Source organism: Phycodurus eques, chromosome 4 (assembly GCF_024500275.1).
Source record: "Phycodurus eques isolate BA_2022a chromosome 4, UOR_Pequ_1.1, whole genome shotgun sequence".
Classification (NCBI taxonomy): Eukaryota; Metazoa; Chordata; class Actinopteri; order Syngnathiformes; family Syngnathidae; genus Phycodurus; species Phycodurus eques.
In genome coordinates this window covers 32,564,241-32,592,227 of record NC_084528.1, presented here as the reverse complement: position 1 = coordinate 32,592,227, position 27,987 = coordinate 32,564,241, and the positions used below count along the sequence as shown (strand labels likewise).

The window sequence follows — 27,987 nt, the reverse complement described above, 5'->3', positions numbered from 1 at the left end:
GTCATTTTATAAAAAGTTTTATTTTCACAACAAGGGGGCTGGACAACGCGGTGGTGCCGGCGGCTCGTCTATCAGTCATAAATAAATAATAAGGGGGACGAACATCAACATTGAGGTGCGCCCCCGAAAACACACTCGCACCAGTCCAGAACAAAAGATGAAAGGAAGAGTTCTCATCAACAACAAGTTGGGCTCAATGCTAAGCTAAGCACCAGGATGCTTCCGAAGAACGTAAAGCAAGTTTTCAACATGGCGAACGCGAGCTCGTTTACGGTTTTAGGCGCACAAAGACCAAATTAAATGTTTATTTTTAACACGGACACGTGTGATTGACAGCTTGCGTCGTCAGTGTCATTTCTCCGTAAAATGATCACTTTGCCGTTTCGGAAAAAATAGACAAGTCAAACGGAACGTGGAAAAGAAATAGGAATTATGTCAGTATGGTAGTCGGAAAGATCACTATTTTTTTTTTTTTTGTCGTCCCTGAGAAAGAAGACATGAACGTGTTTGGTGTCAGTGCAAAAACATTCCACAGTTTTGTTGTTGTTGCAGGAAACAGGAAGTGAGGCACCACAGGAAGACAACACCCTGAACATCAGTAGGTCAGAGGTCAGTAGTTGCAACTAGGCGAGCGGGGGCGACACGCTGTAAACAAACCAGTGAAGTCGCGATGAGCTCCGACCCCTGAGGTCCCTTTAAATGTGGTCAACGAGTCACCTCGGTGTGTGCGTGCGTGCGTGCGTGTGTGTGTGTGTGTGTGTGTGTGTGTGTGAGGGGGGGGGGCAAGGAGCGACGAACTCAGAGGCGCGCTCGCTTGGCGGGCGGCGTGACGGCGCGCTCCGTTAGGCCCAGCTTGCTCAGCTGGGCGCGGAAGAACTGCTGCAGGCGGAGGCCGGCCTTGGCCTCGTTGCTGTTGCGAGCGTTGTACCGGAGGCAGTTGGAGAACATCAAGTTCACGTCCGAGATGAACCCGTCTGCACGCACAAAAACAGAACAGTCCATCAATGAGGCTCGCCACCATGTTGTCACTCACGTGAATGCGCGAGTGTCGAGAGCGAGCGGGTGAGAGTTGTTTGCTGTGTGTGAGAGCGTGTTGAGAGGGTGATGAGAGTGTCTCTCACACACACACACACACACACACACGCAAGGATTCTGTTGCACCATCGATCTCAAAATGTCGTGTGATCACACGTGATCTCACAAAACTGAAGAAGAAACGCTTCCGGGCGCACCGATGTTTCCCGAATGTTCCTGAAGGTTGCCGGAGCGGGGAGCCTTGAAAAACGGCGCTGTTCTCAAAAACCACTTTTCAACAAAAAACATCGGGGGAGACGCGTTTGTTTTCATTTACGTTCGTTTCCGTGTCACTCAGTCTTGGGCTCTTCTTTGATTGGCTACATTCCGTCGCACGCCACCGTTGTCGGCGTCATGACTCGGGAGAAGTCAATATTCCCCACACACGTAAAGAGTTTTGGTCATAAATATTGACCACGTTCATTATTTAAGATCGTCGGCCCCGACCCGAAAATCGGAACGAGTCCACTCTTAACACACATCAGACCGAAGGACAATCTTATAGGATCATTTTATAAGACTTCAGATTGTCTAGCATTTGACGTGCGAGGTCAGCAAGGGGCAAAATTGTCACAAAAACAACCCGATTATCTTTATGTGTGTACATGGCCTTAGTCCCGATTCACATCGACAAGAACGAAAGACTAGCGAATCGAAATTGAACGGTTACTCCTTGTGCTATTCCCAAATAAAGACGACATTGTCCAACAAATGAAAAATCCAATTTGATTGTTAGAAAACTTTCTATACCCCCTGGTCGCAGTTTTTTTGGAGTCACAAAAGACCATTAAAGACCCGTGACGGCTGGCGCGTTTTAGAAACTGCTTTCCATTCCGGAAAAAGCCGTCACCAAAATGCTGCTTTTCAGTTTCAAATGGCTTACTTGAACCAAGATCCCTCGCCGCATCTCGGCCGCGGTCGGTTTTAAGCCGTCTCGGTGCGTAACATCTACGAAGCCGGCTAGTTAGCTTAACTGCTAGTTAGCGATAGCTGGCTAGCTCTCAAGCGATCAATCAATCTGCAACGATGTGCTAAATGAAGCTCTCATAACCTGATCCAATTCATCTGCCGCACTCGCACGGTCATGACCATTCGTGCAAATAATGAACCGATAAATGCATTCTTAAAATAATCGTTAGTTTCAGCCCCAAGCGAGTGTGTGCGTGCGTTCCTGGGAATCGGTGTCTATTGTGTGTGTGTGTGCGCGTTTTGTGAGCGTGAATGCTTGAGCGTTGAGCGCGCTCCAGTGACTTTATGCAAGTGACTTTATGCGTGTGTTTGTTGTTGTGAACATGTGAGTGTGTGTTGTGAGAGCGCTTGAGTGTGTCTTTTGAGCCCGTATGCGCGCGTGTTGTGGGGGAGCGTGTTTGCGTGTTATCAGTGTGCACGTTAGCGAGACCTGTGTTGAGGTACTGGCAGTTGTTGACTTTTTCTCTGATGGTGCTCAGCGCGATGGGTTTGCTGATGATGTCATAGTAGTCGGGCACCTGCGAAAAAGAGCGAGACAGGAAGTAGCGTGGCGACGTCAAGGCCGCTAGCTCGCGGTCGCTCGGCAACCAGGCTGACCTGCGCGCGGGTCACCAGCTTCATGAAGGGCCAGCTGTCGTCGTGGCGCACCAGCTCCACGATCAGGAGCTCGCACGCCGACAGCTCGTGGACGCCTCGGTTCCTCCCGGACGAGCGGCGGGTGCCGGAGGACGCGGCGGAGGCGCGAGAGAGAGAGGCCAGGACCGGCTTGCGGGGTTGGGATGTCGGCGGCGCGTCTGTGGGACGAGCAGAGGAGGAGGGGCGTTAACGCTCGTTGACCGACTGCTCACCAAAGCCTTTATTGCCGAAGAAAAAGAACATTCAAATGCGTACGGGTCATTTTCATATGATTTGATCTATAAAGGGAAAGACACACCCCACTGAATTTAATTGATACGAGTATTTGAATTATTGGCAGTTATCAGTCAAAAGGTAATAATTGTTTCAAAGGAAAAAAGGTCTATGCACATTTTTAATGCCAAAATGTCTTCACCGTAACGTGGCCCAAATGAAATTTCCTGATTTGTCATTGGGCGGCACAGTGGCCGACCAGTTAGCACGTCTGGTAGGTTGCGGGTTCAAATCCCCGGCCCCGCCTGTGTGGAGTTTGCATGTTCTCCCCTTTGCCTGCGTGGCTTTTCTCCGGGCGCTCCGCTTTGCTCCCACATCCCCAAAACATGCGTGCTCGGTTGATTGAAGACTCTAAATTGCCCGGAGGTGTGAATGTGAGTGCCAATGGTTGTTTGTTTCTACGCGCCCTGCGATTGGCTGGCGATCAGTTGCAGTTGAGGGTGTAGCATATAACATTCTTCGAGCCAGTGGGGAGCAAGTGATGAAGACGTTGCCCTTCTTCCTCAATTTGAGCCAGAAAAATCCCGTAGTCGTCTTTTGACCTCCGGATCGTCGACACGAGCGTACCTGCGGTAGGCGGTCTCTTGCGACCCGCTGACCGTCCGTCGCTGTCGTCGTTCTTGCTGCCCGACGCGGCGGCCTTGGACTGAAGGGGCGTGGCCTTCTTACCTGATGACCTAAGAGCGAAACTGCACGTTTGCAAAAAGCAGGACAGTGGAGCGCAATGCACTGCTACCGCAAATACTCGCTCACGAATGATACTCACTTGGATGTGCCTTTCCCGTTTGACGGCGCGCTGTTCTTGGGCGTGGCCTGCTGAGCTTTGGTCGTGGCCTGATTGCTCTTGCCTTTGGGAGGCACGGCCTGAGTCTTCTTGGTACTGGCGAGGAAAAATTGGGTGTTTTCAAAAGCAGATAAGACAAGGTAATCACAGTAGCCGACAAAAGCAGCTAATAACCGAGTAGTGATACCGGGCATCGGTATCGGGCTCATTTCAAGGCAACGCGGCGGCCGTTTGACACATCGGCGAATCGTCGTGTGCGACGGAAAGACCTGACATTGTCTTGAGATTTTATGTATAAAAAGGTACTACTTAGGGATGGGAAAGATTAACATATGTATCGATACATGGAAACACGGGCACGATGCGCGTGCATCGTAGCCATGAATCGATGCAACTTTGGGATGGAATCAAGATACATCTTTTAAGTCTCTGCCTCGCTAAAGTCCGATCAGTGTTTCTTCTATGGCGGTGTTTGTTCTACGTCATTCTTTATAAATGTGATCCACCTTTGCAGAACTGCTGCGGTTGTCTCTTACACAGACGCTGACAAGATCATGACGGAGGCCGACTTTCTTCTGGACGTAAGGGAGGCTGGTCACGCGAGACCAGCCGAGCACCGGACCGGGGAATGGGGCGTATCTCAACAAACTAGCATGCGTTGACGATGGCGGAAAGAGAAGGAATAAACAGTCCTGCTCAACATTACCGGCACTACGGTTGGGCATCGAGAATCGATTGGAAACGTTCAAATGAAAACATTTCGGTTCCCAGTTCCGACGCCTAGTCCTCCAGCCCCGAAGAAGAACGGACACGATGACGTGCTCGTGCCCAACGGCGGCGCCGGCGAACAAAAGTGTGTCTTAACTTTGTTGAAATGTGGAATAAGATGATATTGTGCAAGGGACTTTTTCCCGATGTGTAGCGTCTGAAGCGCGCCCACCCTCAGCCTCCACCGCGTGGAGCGAAGTCAAGTCACCTCTCAGTCAACTGGGGGAGCGAAACAATAAAATACATCTATGCCAACAGCGAGGCAGCTAACAAGCTCAACAGGTTGCTTTATTTTAGTCTTCAAACCAACGTAAGCACCGATGACAAGAAAAAGCTTAACATTGGGCAAAAACTTCACCGTAGCAACTTTAAATCACAATGAATTGGGCCAAAATTCACATAAACGTCTCACAGTATCACAAACACTAACGTCGCGCCTCATCGGTGGGCCAGGAAAGGAATCGGCGTTTTATAGCATTTGGTTGCATCCATTAAAAAAATAAAATAAAATAAAAAACAATCACCGGTACCGCTTGACGTTACTTTTTGTGCCAAAATGCAGAGTTCCGGTTCGTACCCTTCAAAATAAAAGACTACAAGCTTAAAACAAGAAATTAAAACTTGCACATATGAACCATTTGACGTGATGAAGAGAATACAAGGGCAGCTATATAGCATTGCTAAAGTAACTTTTAACAATGCTGTCAGTGAAGTCAACGCTCAGTCAACTGGGTGAGTGAAACAATCAAATAAAATGGCATACAAATAACAATTATATATATATATATATATATATATATAATATTGATCAAATTATTCTCTAGCATTTTAGACAAGAGTGAAAACATCAATGACCTCTAGGGGACATTCAAGGATTGGCCACTGACTTAAGTTTAGGTCAAATCGGCATTACAACATGACAGAACTAATGGGTGCTCACTTACTGTCATTAAATTACTTTAATAAATACTGTTAATGACACGCTTCCTCGAACTTTCTCACTGTCCCGGCTATATGGACGGGCGTTGCGCAGAGTTCGAGTCCGTTGGACTTTTATTTGAGTTGCTTGAACGCGGCACGCTCCTCGTGTACATTCTTCAGGTGCTCGATCAAATTTGTTGTGTTGAAGCATTTAGATGACGTTCCCACTTCAGTTGTGCACAGACCGCAAATAACTTGCCTGTTGTTTGGCTGAGACACCCCAAAATAGTCCCACGCAGACGACGTGTTTTTTCACCGACGAGATTGGAAAAAACTTTATTGGCCGTCAGAAAGTTACAATACTGCGCAACAAGACACGTGGCAAGGCTAAAAAACTAGCTTTTGGATTCATACGCAACGAAGACGCGGAGTTAAACGTCTTGTGCGGAGCCCGTCGACGACGTCATCGCTCGGATCGGTGAATTACGACATGAAAGCCGATCAGCACAAAATGCTAATTATCGGCCGATACCGATAACGCCGATCAGATCGGCGTAAAGTCTAATTTAAACCATGCAAACGTTTTTGTTCCAGAATGGGAATCGAGAATCGTTTGGAACCGGAACCGCTCAAATTCAAGCGACGCCAAAAAGCAATTTGCAGTATGTGCCGTGCTGTTGTGAAGGACACAGGCGGCACAACGAACATTATTACACGCATGCGACGGTGGCATGGCGCGAACGCGGAGACGTCCAAGTGCCCCGGACCCCTCCGCCCCGTATTCATGCCGGGCCCGTAGCCCGATAAGTTGTGAGCGACGTGTGTTCACTTTTTTGTCATGTCCCACTGGTTAACAGCGCCGCACATCTGAATAGGCCTTTCACAATAATTACTATAGCGACTCATCGTTTGATAAATAAAATGGACACAATCGTTTTTCAGGACTCGATAAATTGTTATTGTCGCGGTGACCCGACAGCGTTGGACAGCTGTGTCATTAGCCGCCCGCCGGCGGGCGGAGCTGCACACTCTTGATGGTGTTGGCTCCGTCCCATACGCCACAGCCTTGCTCCATGTGATTCACACGACACAGACACTTCAGGGAAATGTAACTGGCTTGCTAGCCCTCCAGCTAACAAGCTGGCGATTTAAGGAGCTAAACGGCTCGCTCCACCGCGGCGATGGCATTTAAAACGTCAGCACTTCCCTCAGACTTCTTGTGTGTGTTATTCCCCAATTACCACACACCGAAGTGAACTGTTCATTATTTTCAAGGAGCTAAACGGCTCGCTCCACCGCGGTGAAGTCCTGTAAAACGTCAGGGCCTTGCTCCGAGTCGTCGTGCGTGTTCGTCCCCAATTAACACAAACACCGGAAAGTTAACGGTTTATAAAGCATAACCTCAGTGGCGCACGTTATTCAGGTAGTAGACGGGGCGGGACCTCCGGCAAAATATTTCTGGGGCCCGCAGTCGCCACGGCGTCAGGCTTAGATTTTTGTAAACGCTATCTGCCGGTCAATGAAACGGCATGCCGAAGCAAACAAAAAGCGCTACCGACGTGTACACGGACAGCACACGGCACCACCGAGCAAAGCGGAGGCCAGGCAAAATGAAGAGCGGATAACCTTTCCGATCGTACCCACGGAAAATACCGCCGATTCTATTTTGGAGCTTGTGGATGAGAATAAGGCCGACTTGGAGGCAGTCAGTCACAAAGAGTCCAGCCACGCTACCAAGTCACATAAGTATGACATAACTCCTTTCAAGCCCGCATCTCCGTGTTTTTCCCGGTTGGCGGCCCCACGCGGAGATCCGACGCACGGGGCCTCCCGGCGGCGGAGCGGAGGCCCACGGCAACAGACGCGGCTCCGCGTTTGCCGGGACGGAGGCCGGCGTGTACGGCGAGGCGCCTCTATCTCGCTCGGTCGATTGTGAAGCGACGCTCCGACGGGCGTAATACGCAACGCTAAGGTCTTTCTTTAGACGGACACACACGGTCACGTCGGGTGCGCTTGCGCTCGAAGGAGGACGTCAAGCGCTCCAGCCAAGCGGCTTGGCTTCGTATAGACGCCGCAAATTGGCATTTTAAGCACAACGGCTCATTATTTTATACCGAGACATAACCATGACAATAGAGCCACATATTTTGTCACCCGATCTCGATGAGCTGAAAATAATGTAAACGACCCCGACTTTGGATCATGTGATCAGATTGGGATATCGCTACTCAAAAACATTTGCAAGCATCGGCTTGCAAATGTTGAAAACGACGATCAACGTTGTTGCCGAATTCCCGATGTTACGGCCCAAACCAGTAACTGAATCATAATCAATTTCTGTTTGTACATTTTCGGCACGGTCAACTTGAATTAATTTCATGTTTATGAATAAAGAGATGGAAATAATTCTTTTTTGATCCCATTCATGGATTAATAAAAATAATAATAATAATAATAATAATAATAACTGACTTATTTAAATAATCATAAGTAATGTCTCTATACTGACCTCACAACATCTTCGGGTTCTTCCTCTTCTGACTCCTCTTCGTCCTCTTCTTCCTCGTCCTCCGCAGACTCTTCTTCCTCTTCCTCATCTTCCTCCTCATCCAGTGAAGAACGCTGGCGAGAAGGAAGGCGGCCGGATCTCTTTTTGGGCCGACAGTCGGGACAGAACCAGTCGCCCTCCGGAACACTCTGGGGAGCGGAGGAGCAGTCAGCACGCCGCTAACGCGCACACGGTCGGCCGCTCGGCACCTTGAGGCGTGGCCTGAGGCAGTGGGTGTGGTGTCCGCGGTCGCAGCCGTCGCACAGCAGCATGTTGTCGGCGTCGCCTTTGCGCCGGCACACGCGACAGCGGGCGTTCAGGATGGAGCGAGACCATAGAATGCTTCGCTCCAGGATGGATAAGTGAACAAATACCTGCCCGCGTGAACACAAGCGCACGCTCGCAAGTCAAACGGGCCTATCAAGTAGCCGATGAGGGCGGAGCGGCGGGAGCGATTACCTGAGACAGACTGGAAGACGACAGCAGAGATTCTCTCCAGCGCTCCAACACGGACTTCGTCGCACGACTGCTGTCGCTGCCGTCTGAGAAAGAAAATAAGCAAGAGAGAACAAGGGAGAAAGAGAGCAAAAAAAAAGGAAGTGAAAGCAAGTAAGAGATAGAGAGTGACAGAGGAAAAAAGAAAAACACAAGACCAAGTGAGCGAAAGAACGAGAGAAAGTAAAAGAAAAAGCGAGTGAAAGCATGCGAGAGAGAGCAAGGGAAAGAAAAAAGCATGACCGTGAAAGAAAGACAAAAAGAGAAAAAGCCAAGGGGCAAGCAAACGAAGGAGGGCAACAGAAAGAATGACAAAGAAAAACAAAGAGCAAGTGAGAGAAAGAATGACAACGCAAGAGCGCAATAAGAAAAAAGGAAAATCAAGACAATGAACAAAAAGCGAGTGAGGTGAGTGACGGGTAGAGAAAGACAGAAAAGAGCCAGTGAGACAAAGCAAAAGCAGGAGAGCGAGAAAGAGCGCGACAAAAAAAATAAAGCGAAGGTGAGTGAGCGACAGAAAGTGCGAGAAGAGAATTTGAGAAAGACAAAAAGTCAAGAGCAAAACAGAAAGAGGAAGACAATGAAAGAGAATAAAAGAGCGTGAGACAGAGTGAAAAAAGCAAGCAAGAGAAAGCAAAACAGAAAAAATAAGCAAGTGAGAGAAAGAATGGAAAAGAAAAAAAACAAAGTACATCAGATGAGCTGTGGGAGGGGGCGGGCCTCGGTCACGTGACGATGAGTGGACCTGTCAATCATACCGTCGCTGGCCTGGTCTTCGTCTTTCTTCATTTTGCTCTTTTTGCTCTTCTGCTCTTTCTTGGGCTCGTCTTCACCTGCAGTGGCAGCAGCCGCTACACGTCACACGCACCACGTTATCGCCCGCCACTCGCGCCAACATTTCTGTCGTCACACCCGTCGAGCTCTACGCCGAGCCGCGCAATATAAGGTTTGAGCGGCATCGTCGCAATGTTCGTGTTGTGCGCAATTGTCACATCACTCACACAGGATCCCGCGCAATGTTGCTGTATTGATATGGAGTCAATCAACTGTAATATTAGTAAGTGACCAGCAGAGGGACCCGGTCGGACATAATGAGTTGAGCACTGATGTTACGGTAAATTATAAGGCATCAACCAACACACGTGGAGCGGCCGAGAGTTATCGTTATTTTTTTTTTGTATAACTATCGATGAGGACACGGGAAACAATTCCACCCCTGCATTTACGCCATCTCTCTTTCGAATGTGACAAACATTTGCGTGTCGCAACAGAAGACGCTCGGGGGAGGGGAAGAGCAACGGCATCGTCGACGGGATGAACTTCAGGCGTAGACGCGTTTTGCTTCAACTGATGCAAATGTAGCATGACCAGCGCATATGCTAAAACATAGGTGTGTCATGCTCTAAAGTCTCGGCGTGGGTGAAGTCATTTAATGAAAAATGAAGTCATCGAATTAAAGTCAGTTAGCACCCGTTATTTCTGTCACGTTGCAATGTTGCTTTGACCCGACCGATGAGAACGCACGATCCGACTCGAGCGGTGATTTCCAACCATTATGGAGCCAAGGAACAGATTTTACAGTTGACAAATCTCACGGCACACCAACCAACAAAAATGGCACAAAACGTGGATACACGAATTACTGGATGTACTTCCTGCCATCTAAGAGAAGAGCATTTATCCTTTGTTCTGTCTACCACGATGCCTCACTGGCATACATAGATGAACAAAGATGCATTATTGATTGTAAATATATTTTTTGGAGCAATTAAGTACACAAGTATATACAGTAAATGAACAGGTCATTTAAATAGACGCATTCCTCCATCATGTGATCGGACCGGTGATCATTTTTTTTTTTAAACTCGCTGATCGGCCCCAAAAATCCTGATCGTGTAAAGCCCAATTTACATACAGGTAGACTTCATACAAATGACTCCGTATCAGTCCAGTGTTCTTCCATTGTCGTCTGGTTTGGTGCCGCTACAAAAAAAGGACAAACTCCGACTGCAACGGACAATCAAAACTGCTGAGAGGCTTGTCGGTAACCCCCTGCCCGCCCTCGGAGGACTCGCACGCTGCCAGAACTAAGACGAGGGCGTGCAAAATCCTCTCGGACCCTCCGCATCCCGGTCACCGGCTCTTCCGGCTCCCTCCCTCGGGTCGCCGCTACCGATCGAGGCAAACCCGAACTAGCAGACATTCCAACAGCTTCTTCCCTCTTGCCATCAACTTCTTAAACACCTGACCTCCAATTCCATGACAACATGCTGGCAATTTCTTGACTTGAGTTCGCTGTCACCTTTCTGTGAGACCATACATGATACATGACTGGTGCACTCACTGTAGTCGTCTCGCCACGCCGCACTATTTGCATATCTGTCGTCGACCGATACCGGCCACTCGTGCCAGAGTCGCATCTGCCCCACTTGCACACCGACTGAGGAGTATCTGCAACATTTGCACAATCGACATTGTCCCAGATGATCGCCCGACTCGTCACTTGAAACCGCATCCGCTCCTCGAAGTCTCGGCGCCCTTTGCGCAACGCTCATGGCGCCGGACTACTGCGAGATTAGTCATTCGAACTGCTCTAAGTGCTAGAGGACTCTGCATCTTTTCGCACAATTGTCCAAAATCAATCAATCAATCAATAAATTCAAATTTGTTCCAGCATTACCAGATAACTATTAACCCTTTATTGCTCAGTGACTGTTTGTTTTTGTCAACGTCTTTCCGTCTCCAAAGCGTTCTGTGTCAATCGACCGTCTGTTGTCGTCCTCGAGCGGCTCCGACGACCGGAGACAAATTCCTTGTGTGTTTTTGGGACATACTTGGCAAATAAAGAGGATTCTGGTATACTTTTGTGCTCTACTAAGTATAGTTTTGCTAGGCTAGCTTTCACATTTTACGTTTACGTTATCCTGTATTTTTTAACATCGCGATAGATATCACAGGGTTAAAGGAAATCGCCATGTCAGCCCACTCCCCCGAGTCTTCGAATTGACCAAATGAGTTGGCGGGGAGAGGCTGGACCTTCAGACCTACCGAGCGGAGCTTTGAGGAAGCGTCTTTCGATGCCGTGCTCGATGTGGGTCAGCGCCTGAGCCAGACTCCTCACTGCCGCCATCTTGTCCACCACCAACAGCCTACGCAGAAAGACACACCCACGCATTAGCAGCTCATCAGGGGGACTTGAGATTTGTTCTTCAAACTCGTCCATTTGGAATGTCTGACACCATTTTCTCTACGCACCTTCATGCTTGCCTGTTTTCATACCCGTCAATCCGCCTTCATACGTGACCGCCTCAAATGTTTGCACGCCCGTCTGTCTGGCTTTCCCCATCTTTCCCCACATCTTCATTCTCTCGGTCTTCATCCCCAACTCTCAACAGGTATGTTCCGCTCCAACGTTTTCACTCGCGATCTGATACCAATATTGCAGCCTTGAGTTTGTACTGACAGGTTTTGTTTAACAATATTCATCATTTTGAGAGCGAGTTCAATGCAAATCTTCATTTGCTTGTCTATGGTGTTTTGCATTCATTGAGTGTTGGCTTTGAGCTAGCGATTTTTGTGAACCAAAACAAAGGAAGAAACAAAGTCGGATGTATTTGAACATTCAATAAGTGTCGTTCTTTTGTTCTGTTCGTTTAGTTTTACAGTGAACTTCAACTGGTGCGTCAGTAAACGACTTTAAGCAACATTCACGCTTACCCCTCGCTACTGTGTCGGCACCTTAGCAAGCTGTTGTGATCATCAGAAGTGCTGCAGCGGCGCGTGGAACGGACTGCTTGTACGAGAGTGGTAAAAAGATTTTAGATCCAGTCCGATCCGATTTTCCGATCTCACAGCTCGGACGGAGACGCCGCTACCTCTCGACCTCTGTCTTCGTACCCGTCCTTTGTCAGACCCATCTCTCTGCCCTAATACCGCTTTCTGTCGTCATACTCATCCGTATTTCTTCATATTCATCTCGACGACATGCGCGTTACGCTGTCTTGATATCGATCTCTGACTTCATACTGGTCTCTATCGAGAGCTTCTTTCTTGTGTCTAATGTCTCGATAGCGTTTTCATACTGGTCCGTCTTCAGTCCTATCCGTGTTTGTCTTTAAATAGTCCGTCTCGAATGCGTTCAGAACCGGTCAGTCTCGATCTTCAAACCCATCTCTATCTTTGCCTTCGTACCAGCCTGTTTTCATGTCTTTGTCTTTACACCCGTCTGTTTCTGCCGTCATACCCCCCATCTTAGCATCTTAGTACCGGTCTCTCTCTGCTTTCATCTAGAACTGCCTTTATACCCTTATGTCTCCATGTCTTGCCCTCATAACCCATCTACGTCTATGCCCCGGTACCCCTCTTTCTCTGTATCGATTTCTGTTTATATACCCGTCTGTCTTCATAGCTACCTCTTTCTCTCTCTCTCTCTCTCTCTCTCTCTCTCTCTCTCTCTCGGTCTTCATTGCAGTCTGTAGCTCTGTCATTTCAGTCTTTGTTTCAAAAGCCATCTTTTACGCCTTCATACCCGTCTCTGGCCTTCGGGTGTGCGGAGTCCACCTCCATGGCTTCGCTTGCATCGGGACTCAGCAGCTTGTGGTTTCCCGCCTCCAACGCCGCACGCCACACGTGTCTCTCCATCACCTGGAAGCGAGTCAGGCCGGTGTGAGTGTGACATGATCAAATTGTGACGTCGGCACAGGGAGACCAACGGGACTTACCTTGAGCGTTCCTAGAGTTCCTTGGTGGATGCGGTCCTCGATGTCCAGCAGCAAGTCTCTCAGTCTGACTTCCATGAGGGTCTCGGCCGCAGCGGTGCATTCCGGGACGGATCGGGAGGACTCGGGATCGTCTGGACGAGGGCGATGAGAGGTGGGTGTCGCGATAGTTCCGAGGGAAGGTTATAGTCACACGAAATAACGCTCTAACGAAGATGCTAGTCCAAAGGTAAGGTTCTTGTTCCAAGGGAACGGTTCGTCCCAACAGAAGGTTGTAGTCCAGAGGGAAGGTTCTAGTCGAAAGACATAAGGTTCTAAGGACGTTTCAAGTCCAGAGAGAAGGTTCTTGCCCGGAGGCAAGAGTTGGTCCTGAGAGAAGGTTGCAGTCATAGTTCAGGCTTTACCCCCCAAGCTCTGGCTTTGACTGTAAAATGGTTGCGAAACGATTGACGCCACCGAGGTATACACGCGCGCGTGTGTGTGTGTGTGTGTGTGTGTGTGTGTGTGTGTGTTTCGTACCCGTGCATGTGTACTTGCTGCGCTGGCAGGCCTGCAGAACCTCCTGCAGACGCTCACGCTCCTGCAGCAGCGCCTCCTTCAGGCCGCTTTCACGATGGCCTCGTGGGTTCAGCGCATCCATCAGCTGGTCCAGCTCCTCCACCGAGGTGTAGAAGAACCACTGGTTCGGACGGTTGACCGGCGGGCCGCAGGAACGCAGGGGGGCCGGGCTCGAGCCGACGCTGCCGGGATGAGAATGGAGGACAGCTGGGTCATTTCGGACCAGAACTCACTCACTTGGTGACCTTTTCAAACATTCACCATCTGTAGAACTGTATTTTTCCCAAAGGTATTTTCTGTTAAGCTACTCAGACTTTTTCTTATTTTGTATTTTTTTTAACGTACGGTATCGCTTTCAGGTACTTTATACAAGACTGCTGCAACGGGTGCATAAATGTTTACTTTCCGATTGACTTGCAGCCCACCTTCCCTCCGCAGGCTCCTCCTGGACATGATCGCCGTCCTCCATCTTGGTGGGGGCGTGTTGGGCGGGTTTAGGACGGGGTTGCAACATGTCCTCCGTCAGGCCAAAGCTGTCCTCCTCCACAAAGAGCGCAGAGGCCGAGGGGAGGAGCCAGTAGCGGCGATAGAGGCGGTCCCGGCCCAGCGGGTGCAAGGCTGGTGCACGCCGCCGCCTTCTGGATGCGCTCCTGTAGCTCACGTACCTGCACGAGGGAGCGGACGAAGATGGAAAGCCTCTTTTCACGATGCCCCACACAACAGCCCTCCCGTCGGTTAAGCCTCCGATGCTACCGGCGTAACGGTCGACTTCAACCCACATCCTCGAGTTCGCGTGGATGCCGAAGGCCCGGTCCGACTGGGTTCGCCTCGGACCGCGCCACAGTGCTTAGCCGGTGACGGCCAGCCCACATGACCAAATTGCGATGATATTCAAATACTGTCAATTGTTCCTACCGCTATATTGAACTGCATTAACAACATTGATGTTTATAGCTCTAACGGTCCCGTATTTTGGCTATTTCGACTCTTAATATAAAAGTGTCCATTTCCCTTTCCAGTGCTCCGAACACAAGCCGGCGTCGGTGTGCATCTCACCTTCTCCTGTTCTTCCTCCAGTTCCTCCGCGGTCAGGCTGGCGGGGGCGCCCGTTGGCACGTTGGCATCCGAGGTCCTGGGTGATTCTCGGACTTCGGCCGAATAGAGACAAACCGTCAGTTAGGGCTGGGCAATTATGGAAACAAATAATTGTGATCTTGAAATCACAATTAACGAACACGATTATTCACTGATTTCAAAACTGGATTCAACTCCCAAAACTCAACTTTAAGTAGAACAACCAGAAAATGAATTAGTACCAAGTCAAATATAATTAAGTTTTGAAATAAAAAACACCAAGTAAAAATACAGCCATGGCTAAAAACATTGGCACACCTGGGGTGACTGTATTGTCTATGATATGCATTTGTCTAAAAGAGAAAAAAAAAAAGAAAGAAAAGTCAAGTAAAATGTGAAATTGACCGAATTTAGACAGAGCAGTTTCGGGCCCGACACCATCGATATGCTCAAAGGCATTTCAACAAAGCGTCGGCGTTTGTATGATTCAAAGTTTTGACGACAGTATTTTCCCTTTTTCGAGCAAATGAATATCGCCTCCAAATATCAGCTTTCGCCCTCCTTGACTGCCAATCATCGGTATCGGTCCATCTCTGCTTTTAAGTCTTCGAATGGAAAAGCTAACAGACTCAAATGTAAAGCAACGCCCAATTAGGACGACAAATGCTTTCGCGGTGGTAATGACGCTTTCTTTATTGGCTGTGTCTCCGTGTGGCTAGCAAATGCGTTGCCTGCTTTTAATAGTCACCAGAATCATACATTTACAAATTGAAAGCATTGCTAAATATGGGATTTTTTCGATCTTCTTTCAAAGTCCCCTTTCCAGCCCTACCGTTGGTGGTCTTCTGTTGTGATGAATCAGTCACCCCGCCGTCCTGGAGTTCCTGCGCTTTCATCTTGAGGCGCTGCTCTTGCTCCCGCAGACGCTCCTCTTTGCGAAGACGCACCCTGGAGGAGGCAACGCACATCGGTCCCGCTGGCTTGCCGTTAGCTCGGCGCTGCGCGCGCGTGTACCTGTGCGCCGCCTCCTCCCGCTCTCTGCGGTGTTGCTCGGCCCGAACCTCCCTCAGCTCCTGCCTGGCGGCGCGCTGCTCCTCCACGCATTCCTCGATCAGATCTCTGCTCGACGCCAATGTCAACAGCTTGCCCGCCAGCGCCTGCAGGATGCTCAGCTTCTCACCTGAACACAACCGCACAAACAAACGCAGGCGACATTTATTTGTTGTAACTAAGGCCCGACCGATTAATCAGTCGGCTGTAGCCCTTTCGCAATATCAGAATATAATATAATATCGTATCGGACAGAGTTTTGCCGATTGAATGGCAGTATATTCAGACTTGCTCACGAAACACTCCACGCTGTTCGGTGTCGGAGTCACTCTGAATAATGTCTTTGCGTCGTTCATCCACTAGATGGAGCGCTGACACCACGCAATGCAGTAAGCATCTTTCCCGAGACGACGACGTGTTGTCCTAGTTCGTGCGCAAACACCGCCACCGTTTACAACAGAAGCTCCAGAGACCGATATTGCTTTTACAGGAAAATCTTATTAAGTTAAGAGGGAGAAGAGTATATAAGACATGTTCTTAAATCGGTGTATAAAAGGGGAAAGGTTTAGGTACGTTTCAGCTCGGCGTGACTGTGGCCAACATTTCTTGACGGGCATTTTTTTTCAAACAAATAACAAAAGGATCAGCTGCCATTTCAGTTGAACTCTTTGTACATAGATTTAAAAGGCAACTCTGTCAAAGATCACGTTTTGACATTCAAGAAAGGCGTCTCTGGTTTCTAATCTTGACCTTATCACTTTATGGCAAAGAACATAATAGAGTACAACAAATCAGACTTAACGTTAAAGGGCATCATGAGTAAATGTGTCAGTAACTTCACTCAGTAAGTTGCTTATATACTGCGTACATTTATGGCCTACATCTAAAGCTAAATGCAACAGTTAATGCTTGTTTACATGTTACTGTAGTTGTGAAGTGAAACAATTATTACAAAGTATTGTAAAACAGTCAAATGTTCAAAACTAAAGATTTGGTTGATTTGTTTTCTAAATTAATTGTCTGATTAATCAGTCATCAGCATTTTGTTGTCTGCCCAACAGAATCTGCCTTAAAAATACATCAATAAAATGACAAAAATCCTTATCGGTCAGGCAACAGTTATAACAACTAACTGCCCAGCGGGCGGTCGGCCGTACCATCTGCACTGTTGCGACGTCATTCACTTGCGACTAAAGCCTCCAATTGCAGCCTATCCAGCCATCTGCTGTCTTCCGCTTATCTGAGGTCGGGTCGCGGGGGGGGCCAGTGGCTTTGGCGGGGACGCCCAGACTTCCCTCTCCCCAGCCACTTCATCCGGCTCTTCCCGGGGGGATCCCGGGGTCTCCTCCCGGCGGGACGCGCCCGGAACGCCCCGCCGGGGAGGCGTCCGAATCGGATGCCGGCGCCACGTCATCTGGCTCCTCTCGACGCGGAGGAGCAGCGGCGCTACTCTGAGATCCTCCCGGATGACCGAGCTTCTCGCCCGTATCGCTAAGGGAGAGCCCGGACACCCTGCGGAGGAAACTCATTTTGGGTCAGGGTTAACCCGGATACAAGCGGCTGAAAAATTGCAGCCTAATTAGTTGCAAACTGCTGGCCACTCAGGAAAGCTCGCTGCAGCTGCTGTCGTATCAGGCTGAGAGATGTCGGCACGTACAGTCTTTGTTCTCTTACATTTGCAAGACCTATTTTTTGCCGTCTGTTCCCAAGTCCGGCTAGAAATGGGGAAAGGGAGCTTTCGGGACGCAGCTCCTGCAGCGTGGACAAATTGGGCCAACCTTTGAAATTGAAGGGACTGGATGATGATTCAATGAGGAAATGCTTTGATGACTGAGCTTTTTGAGATTTCACGGGATATATGCTTATTTATATGTGGAGCTTTTTGGTGTTCTGTGACTACTTGATGTCTTGGATCAGGACACAATTGCAAAGGAGATTTTTAATCTCAATGAGGCCTTCCCGGTAAATGGTAAAGTAATAGTAGGCGAGAGTTAAAAAAAAGAACCACACTCAATTGTTCAGTGTTGATGTGTGACGGGCGGCCGGCTCACCTGGCGACAGGTCGTACACGGCCGTGCGGGCCAGCCTCCTCACCAGCGCCGGTCGGGTCGAGCAGAGCTCCACGCACGGGTCATCCGCGGACGCGAAGCCGCCCTGCTTCTGGTAGCGGAACTTGGGGTTGCCGTGGTTGCAGTCGGCGCCGGACGCCAGGATGTGCAGACGCAGGATCTCCGACAGCGTGCAGCTGTCCAGGTCCACTTCCTGAAGACTGCAGCCCAGATGGAGCTGAGACCAGGCGGCGGCCGACGACACGGCGGAGCTCTCGGCCCGGTCGGCCCGTTCGGCGTCGTCGTCCGGAGCTTCTGGCAGCTCTGGCGCCGCGTGCACACACACACACACATACACACGCACAAAACATCTAAAACTGTGGTAAATTGTCCAACGCGACGTACTTGGCGGTCTAAAAGTGATAATAAATGACGCGTGGTTGTTCGTCTGCTGTACACGCGTGCATGCCAGTGACGGAGCGGGGCAAGCAGAAGAATTAAACACTCTTCCGCTCGACGACAGAAAGTACATTAGTCTGCGGATCCACATTTTCGATGCGTGCGGTGCTCCGCCCGAACATTTTTGATGGTACCTTGGACCATGAGTTGAATTGGTTCTGTAACCGAATTTACTTGTACATCAATGTTCCCCATCGAAATGAATTATGTCTCTATTCCGCACCGTAATGTATGAAAAACAAACAAATGTAAAGAAATAAACTGGTCTATAATTACTCTACATACCGTACGTAGTATTGGTGTGCTTTGAGGGGCGTGGCCTAGTGAGAGCCGCCAGGAGCTGAGGCTGGTTAGTCTCAGAGTGAGCGCGAGTTGTGGCCTACAGCAGGTCTTAGCCAGTGCTCTCATTTTGTACTTGCGAGTTTTACCGTTTGTCCCGTTCAATAAAGGGCGACTGTGGCTCTCCTTGCCCACATGCCGCAGCATTTTAACGCCTTTTTGTCCCCCCGCTCGAGTCGTGAGGCGGTGCATTTGAGCCTCAATTTTATGAAAGAACTGTAAGTCGGGGCACTCGAACGTCACGGTACCACGTGACGTACTTTGGGTCAGTAAAGCAGCACTGGTGTAAACATGTTGCACTTGAGCAGGGCTGATCAGGTTCAGTGCGCGTCTCACCTTCGGGCGCATCTTTGGCCACCTCCTCTCGCTCCTCATCCAGAGCCTGAAAGATGGCCGTGATGAAAAAGAAGAGCATCTCACAGAGAGGACCTTCCGGATCAGAGCCCACAAGGGCCTCCTCCAGAACCTCTGCAAATGGAGAGAAAGAGAGTGAGCACTTTAGCACAAAACAATCCTGTAAAGCAGGAAACGGCAAACATTTCTGGGTCAGGGACTTCGAGCTGGGGGTGTTACCATTTTTCCTAAGTCCCCCTCATATCCCCGACACCGATTAAACATCAATACCACATGTAACACTAAATGACACGAATGAAAAAGTTGCCCATTTGAGAAAACACTCCAAATGTTACACTTTTTTTTCCTCTCCGTCTTTTTTTTTTTTTTTTAGGAAAAGTTTGCAATGTTATGAGAATAAAGATTTTTTTTATTTTATTTTGTCAGGATAAAAAGTCATAATCTTACAAGAAGTCATATTTGACCAAGATTAAGACAAATGAATTTCAAAACCCCAACTCTGTTCCTCATAATATAATTCATCATTCTCCATTGAAATGAATGGAAATGCTATGAATCCGTTCCAGAGCAACACCGCGCTCCTTCCGCTGTGATACAAACATATATCAGAGTTTCACAGGCGAGTGACTCAGTGAGCTGCAATATTTGTTGTTTTTCACAAAAGCTAATGAATCTATGCCAGGCGTATTGTTCTATTGTCTGTCTACATGTGGTGCTACACCATTGGTGCCACTTAAAGGGTTGTAACTACAGTGACATTGACACTCGTATCGTGAGCCCATCTATGGCGAGTTGCACGGTGTGTTAGTATTAAGCGAGTGGAGCATCAAGACAAGCTCCGTGGTCTGGTTTTTAATGGGGCAACGTGCAATTGGCCTTGTTTTATGTTGAACTTTTTGGAAGAATTGCTCACTGGCTGCAACTTGTGAAGTTCGCCGCGTGCAACGCAGATGTTTGCTCGCAACGGCTGGAAAAGCTCGTCGGTCAGCTCACTTCTTAGGTCGAGGCACCACTTTTTTTTTTTTTTTTTTTTTTTTAAAACAACGCAATTAAAAATGATATTGCGGACGCCGTAGCTCCAGCGACCCTAGTTTAAGAACCACCGCTTCAGAAGATCAGACGTGAAGCTCCGTGGACAAGAGGTGTACCGAGAGAGACTCCGTCCGGGAATTCATCCTTGAGTCCAAAGTCCTCCCCGAAGGCCCGCAGGAACTCCAGGACCATCATGGCTTCTCCGAAGAGCTCTGCCGGCAGACGAGTCCTGACGGGCGTCGGAGCGGGCAGATCCTGTGAGGAGCGAACGAGAGTGTGAGGGACCGGCGGTGCTGGCAGGACGGCGGCTGCGTTCACTGACCTTCAGATCTTCACACTCCATATCCTCGCGGGGTTTGTTCCACAATTTCAGCCTCTCTGCGTATTTCTTCTTCTCCTCCTTAAGCTTTTCACGCTCCTGCAAAAGTCCAGTTGAGGTACTCTAAACTTTTTGTTCCCTTCATCTACAGCAGGAGAGAAAAAGTATGTGAACCCTTTGGAATGTTTGAACTGTCTGCATAAATGTGTCACAAAGTGAAATCTGAGCTTCAGTGAGCATTCTGTGCTGTGCTCTTGCAGCCATTTCGACAGGACGACCCCTCCTGGAAGAGAAACAACAGTGCTGAACTTTCTCCATTTCGAGACAATTTGTCTAACCGTGGTCTGACGTTGGGAGCCACCTCTGAAACTTTTTCCAGCTTTCCAAGTCTTAATCGAAGGTCTTCTGAGAGCGAGCCTTGATGCGCATCAGGCAATGCTTTTTGACAAGAGACAATTGTCAACTGGTGTGCGTGCGTGCGTGCGTGTGTGTGCGTTGTAGTGCCCAAAGCAGCTTTAACACACACACCTGCAAGCTTTTCTCATTCACGAGACTCCTGGTTGGCTCACACCTGACTGATGAGCTCTCGGAGAATCTATAGAAGGTGACTTTTTCTGTCGTGGCAACATTTGCAACCCCCCAAAAAAGAAACCGTAATTGTTCGCGTGTTATTAGTTGAAGCAACGTCGGTTAATTCTTGCGCTTTGGATGAAGGGCTCATTTATGCGGCAATGTACGTCATTTCAGAGGGTTCACCTACGTTTTCGCATTTGTCTGTTTCCCAAAAATCCAATGTAGCCTTCAAGCACCAAGGTTTGCCCAGCCCTGGTCGAGGACTCACCAGATCCTTCTCCTGCTTCCTGCGCTCCTTCTCCTCTCTCCTCTTCTGCTTCTCCTCCTCAAAGCGCCTCCTCTGCTCCTCCTTCAGCTTCTCCTTGGCCCCGTGCGCCTCCTCGTCCCTCTTCAGCTTTGCCTTGGCCACCATTTCCTCCTTGTGCTGCAGCAGTTTCTGCTTTTCTTCAGCCGCCTTCAGCAAAGACGCGCTCGCCTGACATTTCGCACAGTCGTGAACAAATTAGAACACCCGATTAAAGTGTTTTTTCAAAACATCGGTATTTAAGCTCCATTTTAACAACGCTGAGGGGGTAAAGCAATAGGACTAAACAAAAACAGAAAATACTTTTTAAAGCTTTCTGTAAAATGTAATGAAGTAAAACTCTAATTTCTGTTGAGGAATAAATTGGGACCCCCCCCCCCCCCCCACTTAAATTGGCTAAAGTTACACACAGCTGTGTCACATCAGCTGCACTTGGTTACACTATTGTTAATTATTGCCATGTTTATAAGCTCAGACATTCAGTTTCGTGCGCTCCGAACTGTTGTGCGACAGTGAAGACCATCTTGTGTGCTAAAGACCGGTCTTGGGACTTTAGAAAGAAGATTGTTGCTGCTTATGCAGGGATGTAAAAATAAGCCATTCCACCGTCCGAAAAATACCATACAAGTGGACGAAAACAATTACCGACGTGCCCGGGCCCGACCGTACGCGCAAGCTCTCCGCGAGAGCAGACCGCAAGATGCAAAAAGAAGTCTCCAAAAGCCATAGAGAGAACACGGACAAGAGCATGGGGGTTTGGACAGATGAGTCTAACCTGTAACATGTATCTACCAAACTGGAGGAGAAGAAACTCAGACCAACTGTGAAGCGTGAAGGTTGTAAGTGTCATGGTGTGGGGATGCTTTGCCCAAGCAGGTCCTGGACCGATCACCATCATCGAATTCTGTAGTGTATCGGAGAGTGCTGAGGTACATGCGAGACATCCGTTTAATACATTTACAAAAAAAGCAAGCTGAAGCAGAACTGGAGCCCCACAACATGACTACTCTCAAAATACTTTATCAATTCATGAAGGACGTAAGAAGCGGAGAGTTCTGGAATGGCATAGGCAAAGCCCAAAACGGATTCCCATTGCGATGCTGAGATGGCCTGAAATAAGGCTCCAAGAAGAAGAGGACTCTTCTGAAACTGGAGGAGCAGCAGCAGCCCATCTTAGCAACTGGTCTGAGTAGTTAGTCCATCTTAGCAATTTGTTCACCTCAGTAATTAGTCTTAGTTATTCGGTGTTCGTCGTCTGTTTGTCTTGTACTTAGTCTGTCTTCGTAAGTGGTTTTAGTTGTTTTTCCATTTGCGTATTGTAGTTAGTCCGGCCGAGCAGTCGGTCCATCTTAGTGGTCGGTCTTAGCAATAAGTCAGGTGTTAGTAGTTGATTTGTCTGGTAATTAGTCAGTCTTAGTGACTGGGCTCAGTCGTTAGTCTATCTGAGTCGTTAGCGTGTCTTAGTAGTCAGTCCGTTTTAGTAATTAGTTAGGTGTTAGTCGTCAGTTTGTCAAGGAATTAGTCGGTCTTCGTAGTCCTTGGCAGTCCGTCTTTCGGTCGCTCGGCCTCGGCGGTTCCTCTCACCTGCGCCGGCGAGCCCCGCCCCTCCATCTTGACACTGCAGGGGAACCGGGGCGGCTCATCCGGGAAAAAGCGCGAGAAGTTCTGCTCGCAGAGCCGGTACTTCACCACGCTCGACGCCTGCCGCACGCAGAGGAAATCACATCAGATGAAGCAAAGCGTTGTGGTCATGAAAGTGGGAACGCGGGTCGAGCTCCTCACTTTGAGCCTAATGACTCCGTTAGCGGGCTCACAGTGCTGCTTGAGGAGCAGCTTGAGACGCTCGCGGGACATCACGTTCTTCCTGCGACTGAACACAACAAAGCCACGGTGTCAAACAGACGCCCACGTCACCGCTTTTGTCCAAATATGCAAAGCTGAGGTGTGCGTCACCTTATCTGAAAGGCTCGAGCGATGAACGGCTCGCCGTGCCCGTCCTTCACCGTCCTCACCTCGTACTTGAACGCCGACGGGTTTAGAGGCTTCTTGCTTTTCCTGTTTCCACACACAGACACACGGTCATGTGACCCGTCGACACATCTTAGGACTTCACGATGTAACAAACTTTGACCTGCTGGGACTTTGAAAGGCAGCGGCGTCTTCATCGTCGCTGTCGCTGATGACGATGGTGTCGCTGTCAGTAGACTTGTGTCCGTTGACAGCCGGCGCTCCGCCGGTGCTGGAATGCGGCGAGTGGACCTTAAGGACCTCGCATGTGTGTCTAAAAAAACCGACACGCTTTACTAAAGGTTGGCATGTGCAAAAACAGGAGCAAACTCGATTGCACACGTGAACTAGGGCTGGGGCTACGAATGTCTTTAGAAACGATTATTCTACACATCGACATTCCCCACACTTTGAATGTGTGCGGCTTTAAAAGGCGGGGCCTGTCCTCGGGAGTGGCATGGAAGTCAGCGAATGAGAGTGTAGAGTTGGCTGTTGTGAGCTCAGGTTAGCGGCTGGCTCTAAACTGGCTAACCGTTAGCTAGCCTGCGCGTCGAGGGCCTGGGCATCGGTTGTGGTCTTGCAGCTCGCGTATGAACGCACTTATTATGAGTTTACTTTCTTTGTTCAATAAAAGCTACTGAAAGTGCCCCCGGGATTGCGTCTGCCAAACGGCAACAAAAGACACCCAATTCTTCGGATCAATCTTATCAAATGGGATTGTACAGCTGGATAACGCAACACAACACTACAATTATTACATGAACAAAAACAACAACCCATTCATACAGTGCCGTGACAAAGTATTGGCCCCCTTCTCAAAATCTTAGATTTTTAGTTTCCCCACTTTGTTTAAAAATCAAACAATGTAAATGTAAATAGACGAATATAATCCAAGTGAATTTAAAATGCTTTTTTTTAAAATGGTAATTTCACATAAGGAGGAAAAAAAAAAAACTATTCAAAGTTACCCAGGCTTGTGTAAACCTAAGAACTGGTTGGGCCATCCTCAGCAGCAACAAATGAAACCAAGTGTTTTCTAGAACTCCCAATGAGTCTTTCACGTCTGTGTGGAGATATTTTGGCCCGCTCTAACTTGCAGAATTGTTTGAATTCAGGGGGGGGGGGGGAAAAATATATATGTACTTTTTGAGCATGAACGCCATTTTTACGCTCATGCCGCTGCATTTCAGTCGGATTCAAGTCTGGACTTTGACTACGCTACTCCAAAACCTTCATTTTTGTTTTTTGTTTTTTTAAGCCATTCAGAGGTTGAGGTGCTTCCAGGTGGAGGAAGCAGCAAAACGAGCGTCGCCAAGTCAAGAAGACGAAGCCGAGTTTCCGCGGAAACGAGGCGAGGTGGCCCGAGTTGGTCGATGGATTCATAAGCGACGAACACCCGGGAGAAGGGTCTCTACGCGTAGTCACCGTTCGACCGAGTTCGATAACTCGGGGCTTTGCATCATCCCGGAAGGCTCGACGAACCGCTGGACATCCGCGTAAACGGGGCGTTCAAAGTGAAGTGCGCGGCGTGGGAGCCACGGACGACAGATGGCGAACACAGCTCGACGAAGACGAGGAGGCAGCGCCGGGCGGGTTACGCCACAATTCGTCAATGGGCGGCGGACGCTTGTTCGAGCTTTCGCACGGCAACGAGACTGACTCGAACGCGCCGTGTTGGACGGAGAGCTTGGCCAGCTGTGCGTTTCGGATACAGAAGATGAGGACGTTGATGGATTTGTGGATGAGGACGGATGAAAAAAATAACGCGAGTACATTGTTAAATACTTCAAGAAAGTACAAGCGAACTCCGTTTTGCTCCCGCTGCCTTTTTAAATACATTGTTTTCGCGATCATGCGTGTTTTAAGCTAGCGCATGCGTCGCCATGCCTGCGCCCAATAATGCGGCGCGCCTTATGCATGTGTTGAAAACAGAAATAGAGCCCGTAACCGAGTCTGCGCCTTTTAACGCGGTGCGCCTTATGGTCGCGAAAATACGGTAGCTGACATAAAACAGCATTTGATTTGATTTGATTTACGACGACGCTAGGCATGCTGGAAAATACCCCGACCCCCGCACGGTCATATTGCGAAACGTGGCAGCTTGCTATACTGTCAGGCTATTTCTCGGCCAAAGCATCTTCTCCACACGTGGAAAAAGGTTTGAAACGGCAGAAAAGAAACACGTGGGCGACATTACGTGTTACGTGTTCGGGATGCCGGCCCGGTTGTACCTGGCCCCGGTGCGTCCACTGACATCCACCGTCTCGCCGGGGAAGAAGCGCTCCTTGACGAAGGCGTAGACATCCTCGCAGAGCTCGCTGAGGCGGCCGCGGCGACACAGCGCCGCCAGGTGCAGCAGCGGCCCGACCAGGACGGACGGGAAGTTCCGGAGGCTCCGCTTGGCCCGCCGCTCGCTCTCCGCCGCCTCCAGGTAGGTGAGGCCCGCGCGGCCCGTCAGCGCGCAGCTCCACACCAGGCTGTTGCACAGGATGGTCCGCTCGAAAAATTCACTGTGGGGAAGATGACGAGCACAAAAAGTTTCAAGGCACCGAAAGACACTTACTAGCTTGTTGCGTGTCAGTCAATGGCGACCAGATGGTGCTCGCCCGCTTTTGGCTACACGCTTCCGTTTCTGGTCAGCCATCAAACTAGGAAGACGAGCGTGCATTCATTCACTGCTCGGTGAAGTTACAATGAAGGAAGTGAGTGAGTGAAGAAAGGCTCTTGTTGTCCGTCTCCAAGGCGCTTGGCCTGTTAGCAGCTAGCGGCTAAAAGTAGCCAACAAGTGACAGCTAACTCGATAACAATACAACTGCCCTGCGTCCGTGAACAAGCAGACTCGTACGATTGTTCAACTACTTTTTCGTGGAAGTTGATCGTGGACCTGCGCGCCGTGACGTCACGGCGCCGGTCTCAGGTGATGTCGGCGGCGGTACAGGTGAGACTCACTCGTAGCTGCGGAAGATCTCGTGCGTGATGCGGCAGAGGAAGACCTCCTCGTCGGGGCGCAGGTCGGCCGGAGGCTCCTGGCGGACGAAGGCTTTCCTGTGGAGGAGCGGCATCTCGAGCAGCCGGCCGCTCTGGAACGAAAAAAAAAGGGGGGGGGGGGGGAGCCGGGGACTATAAACGGATGTCCCGGGCGGGGATTAGGGTTCTCCGGGCCTCCGGGAAGCATCTCGGCGGCTCTTTTGTTAACTAGGCGGCTGCGTGGACGCCAACTATTGGCTCCGTGTCGCTTCTCTCTCTCTCTCTCTCTCTCTCTCTCTCTCTCTCTCTCTCTCTCTCTCTCTCTCTCCCAATCAAGCCCGGAAGAGCTTACCGGCACCGGACTCACCTGTTCGTGCTCGGTAAAACAGCGAAGGTTCGGTTGTGTTGCTCCTCCTCACCGAGTGTGTGTGTGGCGACGCCAAGCAACTAAGCAACAGAGCAACTGTCCCGGGCTGAGCGGCTCACTGGCGGCTTGTTGACCAAGTTTGCGTCCACTTCACTGACTGCAACAAAGCTCGGATATCTGTGTACTGTTGAGAGGCTGCGTCGCGTGACCAGTCAAGTGACGACCAAACGCCTCTTTGAATGAAAGCAGTGACGGTTTGGACGGCACCAATTGTCACGCTTTAGTTCATATCTTTTCAAGACTTTTCACCCCAACACACGACCGCAATAACACAAACGAGTGAGCCTCCTTAACTGCACTCGAAACGACGCCGTGTATGAAAATGTCCATCCTTATTTGGCTGTAATTAAATTAAATAGTTGCTGTAACTGTCACTTTTCATATCTGATAAACGTCTTCGGCAAACCGAAGATTTGATTAATAGTCAAGTGTTCACAACACAAGCGCTCATTGAACATCTTTTATTTAAAAAAACAAAAACCTCTCACCTTGTCCGAGCTGTTTTGTGTCTTTTGAACGCACCACGCCGTGTGAATCAGTAGGCGGGGCTTACTCGCCACTCATAGCCGCGATTGGCTGCGCGGCCACCAAATGAGCCACGCCAATGGTTGCTCGGGGAACCGCGATAATGAAGAAACTCCAGATATGCATTGGTAGGCACGAGACGACCATTTTGAGCGCCGTACCGACTGCGACGCTAAAACTAGGGAGGGCGAAGTCCTTAACGTATTAACTTGTGTGTACGGCAGGAAAACCAAAAGACCAAAAATGACCGTTCATTGGGGTGCATATGTTGTGTAAAAGGGAACTGTGAGGCCCTTTCAGTTAAAAAATAAAATAAAAATAAAAATATATATACATATATATATTTATATATATATATATATATATATATATATATATATATATAATATATATAAATATTATATATATTTATATATATAAATATTATAAATATAAATATTTCCCCCTATATATATATATATATATATATATATATATATATATATATATAGGGGGAAATATTTATTATTGATAGCATACGCTTTGGTGTTGAGAGAACAGTAATCCTCATGAAAATCGATGGAGGAATAAGCAAGTTACGACTTCATTTCAGTGTCCATGCATTGCCTTCTATGGGAAGCTCGACCTTTCCAACATGGCCGCTATATAGGCACGTTGATTAGTCGCGCTGCTCGCGGGCATGCCCATTTATATCTATAGAAGAATCAGGGTGTAGGTGGTGACGTAGTAAACGGCAAGAAGAGACGCGAGTTTACTCAAAGACGG

At 49.0% G+C, this 27,987-nt stretch overlaps 1 protein-coding gene across 1 annotated transcript; it reads right to left on the bottom strand.

Moving 5' to 3' along the window:
• Position 1: 1 nt before the first annotated feature.
• On the bottom strand, positions 2-27,218 carry baz1a (bromodomain adjacent to zinc finger domain, 1A). Its single transcript, XM_061675367.1, is given in 31 exon segments — positions 2-974; positions 2,474-2,561; positions 2,641-2,837; positions 3,520-3,629; positions 3,719-3,832; positions 7,935-8,122; positions 8,183-8,347; positions 8,433-8,515; positions 9,227-9,319; positions 11,517-11,617; positions 12,997-13,112; positions 13,190-13,320; positions 13,706-13,926; positions 14,170-14,360; positions 14,362-14,409; positions 14,801-14,892; positions 15,651-15,766; positions 15,833-15,998; positions 17,920-18,240; positions 19,051-19,182; positions 20,217-20,355; positions 20,423-20,518; positions 21,261-21,467; positions 22,881-22,997; positions 23,079-23,166; positions 23,250-23,351; positions 23,428-23,577; positions 25,535-25,813; positions 26,253-26,383; positions 26,638-26,794; positions 27,186-27,218. Coding segments are annotated over 29 exon segments (4,140 nt in total). The 5' UTR covers positions 26,366-26,383; positions 26,638-26,794; positions 27,186-27,218; the 3' UTR covers positions 2-798.
• Between the last annotated feature and the right edge of the window lie 769 nt (positions 27,219-27,987).